Source organism: Anopheles aquasalis, chromosome 2, assembly GCF_943734665.1.
Source record: "Anopheles aquasalis chromosome 2, idAnoAquaMG_Q_19, whole genome shotgun sequence".
NCBI lineage: Eukaryota > Metazoa > Arthropoda > Insecta > Diptera > Culicidae > Anopheles > Anopheles aquasalis.
Genome location: NC_064877.1, coordinates 65,810,421 through 65,816,420, shown reverse-complemented (window position 1 = coordinate 65,816,420; position 6,000 = coordinate 65,810,421). Strand labels below are relative to the sequence as shown.

Genomic DNA, 6,000 nt, shown 5'->3' with positions numbered 1-6,000 from the left:
GCCCCCGGGGAACCAGGTTCCGGATGTTCGTTGAAGAAGAGCGGTTGCGAGACAGAGAAAACGGCTCGTTTAGCGTAAGCGTAAACCTAACGATTAGCTCGATAATCCTATCGCTTACAATAATAATAATAATAATAATAATAAGAATAATGTTATGTTACTCTACTAACAGAGTCTGGTGTGGTAATACCGCGGTGTGGGTTGTGCTCTTAGAAAGGCCCTAGAGAAGCGAGCCTCGTCTCGAGATTGGTCGATTGTTTGTGGCTCTGGTTCCGTTCTTTCCTCATCTTCACAGAAAGAGAGAGAGAGAGAAAGAGAGACGCGGAAGCTGAGGTCCGAAGGTGGAAAGGTAAATTTTAAATATTAAAAAAAAAACGTGATCGTAACTCGGCGCTCGCCTCGCTTCCGTCTCTTCCGCGCGTTCCGCGGAAGCTTAAGATATTCTTAAGGTTAGTGTGGGCGGCACACACCTAGGTCTGGTCGCTTAAGAAGGCTATTCAGTTGCCGTCGCTTATCCTTATCCGCTAAAGATGCTCCCGTTTAACGATGGGCAGTCCAGGTTCCCTGTTTAGCTCCTATCTACTAATGCTCCTGCTTGTCTTCTTCTCCTCTTACACTCTACAGACTCCTCACTGGAGCTCCCGCTATGTTACATAAACGGTGGCCAACTGGCACCTTTTAAATGTTAACGGCTGTGGCCGTCGGTGGTGACCCCAGCTCCCGCAGTCTGTGTTGCCGTAGGGGCACCAGCGGCACCCGGGACAATCGTTTTCACCAGCTCCATGTATTGGAACGGGACGTGCAAGCTGATACCGTTGTGTTCGACGATGAGGTGGCCACGCCGGTGTGACGCACCGGTCACCGTGACCGCTTCACCCTTGCGCAGCTGTTCACCGAGTCCAACGGCACCGGGATCCTCCGGGAAGTTCATCTTCATGATGCGCGTCTGCGGATAGCCAAGCTTCGAGTTGCCGGTGACGGTGTACGACCGGGATGGCGGTACCGGTGGTGGTCGCTCCTGGAAAGAAGAGGCAGAACACGATCGTGAAAAATCAAAATACGACCACAAGCGAATGTGTCCGGTCGTTAAGCGTGTAACCGGAGATTATTGGGGGGGTGGAAAGCAATAAATATTAATGGCCGTTTGATGCGTGCGTGCTCGTGTGTGCCGAAGGAACTTCCGGCTAGTTTGGTCACAATTGGCCCACACTGCTGGCCAGAGCGTAAGCGAATGGAAACCGTTTGCGTCCGAGCTGTTTATTGCTGCTGGCGTGCGGTTGGTTCGTCTGTCGTGCAAATATTGACCTTATGGTTTTTCACAAATTTTCACTTCCTGCGATCATGACCGAGGTCTCATTACCGAGGTTTTCCCGGAACGAAAATAAATATTTTAATGTTTTATGCCACGATTTCATTACAAACGGGACGCATTAGGGGTGCTTGAACTAGAGATTTGTCTCGAAGGAATAGAGTGACCTGCAACTTACCAGATCTAATCCAAAGAGGGTACAGGTTTGGGCGATGATCTTCGAATCGCACTTTTCATTCGGATCCGGTGGTGGTGTCCCGGCAATCGGTTGTGGTCTCGGTCGCGTTGCCGTTCCGGTGTTGTTGGCATTGGCGTGAGTAACATTACTCGCCCGAGTACCTGTAATGAGCATGAGCCACAGTGTGTTAGTTACAACGTCTTCATTCACCTTTTTGTCTACACTCGCTGTCCCATACCGGAAGTCTTGTTGATTGAATGCATCGCACCACCCATCAGCTGGATGTCGTGCGTCCGACGGATCGTACCAAGCCGCTTGCGCAGGTTCCAGCCACGCCACGTCGCCTGTATCAGCGTAGCGCTCTTCATGCGCACCTCCGTCCGCAATCGCTCCAGGTGCTGCCGGATGCCTTCACTGAGGAAAATGTGTCGCTTCCCTGGTGCCCACGATAACGTCACCGAACCATCCAGTTCCGGTGGATTCTCAAGCGCAAAGTCCAGTATCACTTTGCAGTCCTCGAGGGCTTTCTCTTCGCAGCGACGCAACAACCGGAAAGGTGCCAGCATCCGGTAGCGAGCGGTGAATTGCTTAAAGCGCATCCGATGAGGGAATCCACTGGCCATCAAATTGACTGTTTCGAGGACCTGTAGTGCCCGGATTTGCCGCACCACCGCACCCCGATCAAACATGCCACCCTTCTCGCTGGTGTTGCTTCGAATGCAACGCACAAAGTGTGGCCGAGCGTGTACCAGTGTTCGCAGCAGGTTGTCCAGCCGTGTGTGGAAGTCTTGGGTAAGCGTCGAGACCGGCTCGTCGCCGTTTAGCAGATCCGTATGGGACGTTGGTGCAATCCGGAAGCTAAGACCCCGTGGCCCACTGTCCTGGGCGTACAGTGCCTTCAGTTCGGTGCCGAAAAGGTGCGTCGCAAAGCCAAAGTTGCAGGTGTGCTTGTAAAACACGGACACCAGATCATCCGGGACGACGTCCCGGTTTGTGTCGAGGAAATCAGTCGTATCGTACTCAACGCGACCGGCAAAGTGGCGGATGGCGAACAGCCTCGGATCGTACGGCTCCAGGGCACGCTGCTCAAGGCGCGCCGAGTTACGGTGCTGCACCTTAATCTTGGCGACGTAACTTTCGGCCGTACCACGCACCGAACACTCGGCATCGAGCATACTGAGCAGCCCGGTGCGGAGCGATGAAATTAGATCGATGCACGGCACGTTATCCACGTAGTCCACCTCCGTGTCGCAGATGATGCCCTCTTCACGGCACGATTCGACGGAGCTCTTGAAGATGTGCGTGTTGTAGAAATGTTGCATCGTTTCGGCGCACAGATTGATGCAGAGATGCTCCAGCTGTGCTGGCCGGGGCTCTTCGAAGCCGAACATATCCAAAATGCCTGAAAGGAAAGAGCAAAAAATGAAAAGAAAATCAAAAATCCAGCTCACTCGCCAAATGGCTAGTTTTTGAATAAGGCGTTGTACGCAGCCGTCAATAGAGGGCGCCACTGTAGGAATCTATTTTTAGCTCATTTTCTCTAAGAGTGTTTCTACACTGCGCCAACATTTTCGCTGCCAAAACGAAACTTACAGGATTTTAGGCGAAAATTTTGGCGCAGTGTAGAAACACTCGAAGAGCGGAAGAACAATCCGACCACCAAGGATCACCAGAAAAAAATGATTTTCTTTTAAGATGTCCTTATGGAAGAGCATAATTTATGTAGAACAACTCAAGTGTTTTAGTTGTTTGCTAGTTTACTCACCAATAAAACCGTCGGTCGCATGCCGCACCGCGTTGTTGAGGGCAGCCATCGATTTCGATCCCGCGTTACCACCGATGGTGGACGCATGTTGACTCGCGACTTCGGCCTGATTATGCACCGACTCGTTGCTATCGGAGCTGAGCGTACCGAGCGTCGAACCCAAGCTGCAAGGTGGAAAATACAGAAGAAGATAAGATTTGATAAGAAAACTGTTCACGTTTAACCATCTCATCGTTCTCGAGGTTTACCGTTTGAGACTGTTGGCACGCCGTACGATGGTCGCCACTGTCCGGCAGTAGAGCGCCTTGGCCAAGCAATCCCGCGTCATGTTGGACATGTTCGCATCGCACACGGATTTGATCAGTTGGCCGCGGGCATTATGCGTTCGTGTGGTCAATCCGCGGAAGAGTTGTGCCGGTGGAACTCCTAGCAGGCTGGCCACGGCATTGAGCTCCGTCTCACCAACCACCTCAACCTCAAGACCCTGGGAAATGTGAGAAAGAAGGCGAACAATTAGAATTTATGTTCAATCAGCCAGGATATGTTTCACGTTGTTTTGGAAATTAAAAAGGGATTCAAGTTTCGCTCAGACGTTAAAAGCTAACTTTCATTATGAATCAGCCGTAAATTACCCATAATAAGTGATCATCATTGCGAAACTGGGAGAGAGAGAGAATTTCCTCTCTTCAATTCTTGGAACTCTCAAGAACGGTTGGGTTGGAAGAATTTCTTTTAACGAGCAAGGAGAGATACGCGTCTCAAACCGTGGCTCGCACGCATCCGTCATAACACTACCACGCTACCAACTGTTCTATTTGGTCCCTCCACAAAAAATAACTAATGTAAGGAAGGCAATCACCAAGGGTGGAAATGTACCTAATGGTTGTTAATTATTCAAAGTTTCATTAAAAGGCAGATCTTAAATATTCATTAAAATGACGAAGTTAATTGAAAGAAACTGAAACCGATTTCATGTAAGATTGCTAAGAACAGAGATTGATATGCACAGCACATTTTATCCGATATTTTAGCATCGAAGAAAGGGAAACTCCAGGAAGTAAGGGAAAAACACGCCACACTCACCTGACCATCGACGAACTGGACATTGCCGAGCAGCAGCACGGCGGCCAGGACGCGCACCACATCCAGGAACGGGATGCCGAGAATGCCAAGGCAGGCCTTCCACGCCTGGAAGCGAGCCGCATCCTCCTGCTCGTCCTGCCGGATGTCGCCGTGCTGCAGGTAGCGCAGATTGGCCGGCGAGTAGCCCTCCAGGTTGAGCCGGGCACACTCGTCCGCATTCAACCCCGCCAGCATTTGGTAGAAGATGTGATAGTTTTTCTCATTCGGCAGCGGCCGTATGACGCGCGTCTGGTCGAGGAAGTAACAGTGGATTTTGGTCCGATAGAGCGCCCCATCCGTCACCTGAACCTCGATGAACTGGCCCTGTGGATGTCGGAGATGGAAGGAGGAAAATTAATTTCGTTAAAATCTCTTCACCTCCTTTTCGAGAGGCCACTGGAGACCAACTTAGCCCACTTATTGATACTTACAATACGACTGGACTCGGAGTTGGTGGCCGTCTTGGCCGATCCGAGCGACCGGAGTACGGTGAAGGCCGCGGCCAGATGCTTGAACGCATCGGTTTCCGGTCCACCGCCGGCCACAGCAAACAACTGCCGCAACAGCAACATGGAACAGTGTGTCTTGCCCGAACCGGATGTACCTGAAATGTGGTGTCTGTGTGTTAGTAACTCGATCAAGACGCTGACGGTGGGTCCAGTTTACGGGTTCGACCAGGGGGCCGTTGGGGCCGAGATCAAGATCATTAAGCCTTGGCGAGCGCGCGCGCACTAGGGAACCGTTTGGTCGAATGGTGCTAATGATGCTGATACGACTCTGATCTCCAAGAGAGACGCAGAGTGAGAGAGAGAAAGCGGAGAGTGGACTTACCGGAAAGTATGATCGCCTGCGGGTAGCCAGTTTCCGCCTGCTGCCGTACGGCCTCCTGTACGATCTTGCGGAGCTGCGGCGCGAGCGGTACCGAGCGGGTGGAGGATAACGTTAACGGATTGCCAACATCGTGGTACGGGTTGACGGACAGCAGGATCGGTCCAACGTTGGTCTGCAAATGAGCGCGAAAACGGTGCGTTTGACAATTTTAGACACAGTGATCGCCATGTTTGGGGCGCCATTTTTACGATCTAATTTCGCTTTACGATTATTCCGTCGACGTATTAACCTAATCTCCATCGTTTCACCAGCAGACGCCATACAATCTCCCTCAAATTCTCGCACCTTTCTGAGCCACAAATTGTGCACCAGAAAGGGGTCCGCTGCTGGTGCTCACTAGGAGGAGTCCCATTCCCATTTATCACCGCCCCGATTCCTGCGTCGTGGGCCCCAACGACAGCAATTTATTAGCATGGGTCAGCATGAGAAAAAACGCAAACGTGCACGTGTGCAAATTTGCGCACAACATAAAACATACTCCGCGCCGTCGTCTACCGTGGCAAACCCCGTGACAGCCGCAGACCTCTAACACTTATCTCGTCAGACGTTAAGCTGCTGCTGCTGCTGCTGCTGGTGGAGTGACGGGAACTTATGCAACTCTTTCGACGCTGCACTAGTGTTGCTTGTGGGGAGCGATATTGACTTTTTTGTCCCGCTTTTCTCGTCTCGTCGACAGAGAACGCAGTGACCAACACGACAGACAGCGACCACAGCGAGCATGGACGTGCAGAATTC

General features: G+C 51.5%; 1 protein-coding gene across 1 annotated transcript in view; it reads right to left on the bottom strand.

Annotated features, from left to right (window-relative positions):
- Positions 1 to 678: 678 nt before the first annotated feature.
- Positions 679 to 6,000, bottom strand: part of LOC126581776 (unconventional myosin-Ia) — a 31,352-nt gene continuing 26,030 nt past the window's right edge. Inside the window, 9 exon segments of the mRNA XM_050245654.1 lie at positions 679 to 709; positions 711 to 1,018; positions 1,488 to 1,720; positions 1,723 to 2,889; positions 3,253 to 3,416; positions 3,501 to 3,736; positions 4,336 to 4,698; positions 4,806 to 4,978; positions 5,206 to 5,377. Coding sequence (XP_050101611.1) covers positions 679 to 709; positions 711 to 1,018; positions 1,488 to 1,720; positions 1,723 to 2,889; positions 3,253 to 3,416; positions 3,501 to 3,736; positions 4,336 to 4,698; positions 4,806 to 4,978; positions 5,206 to 5,377 — 2,847 coding nt within the window.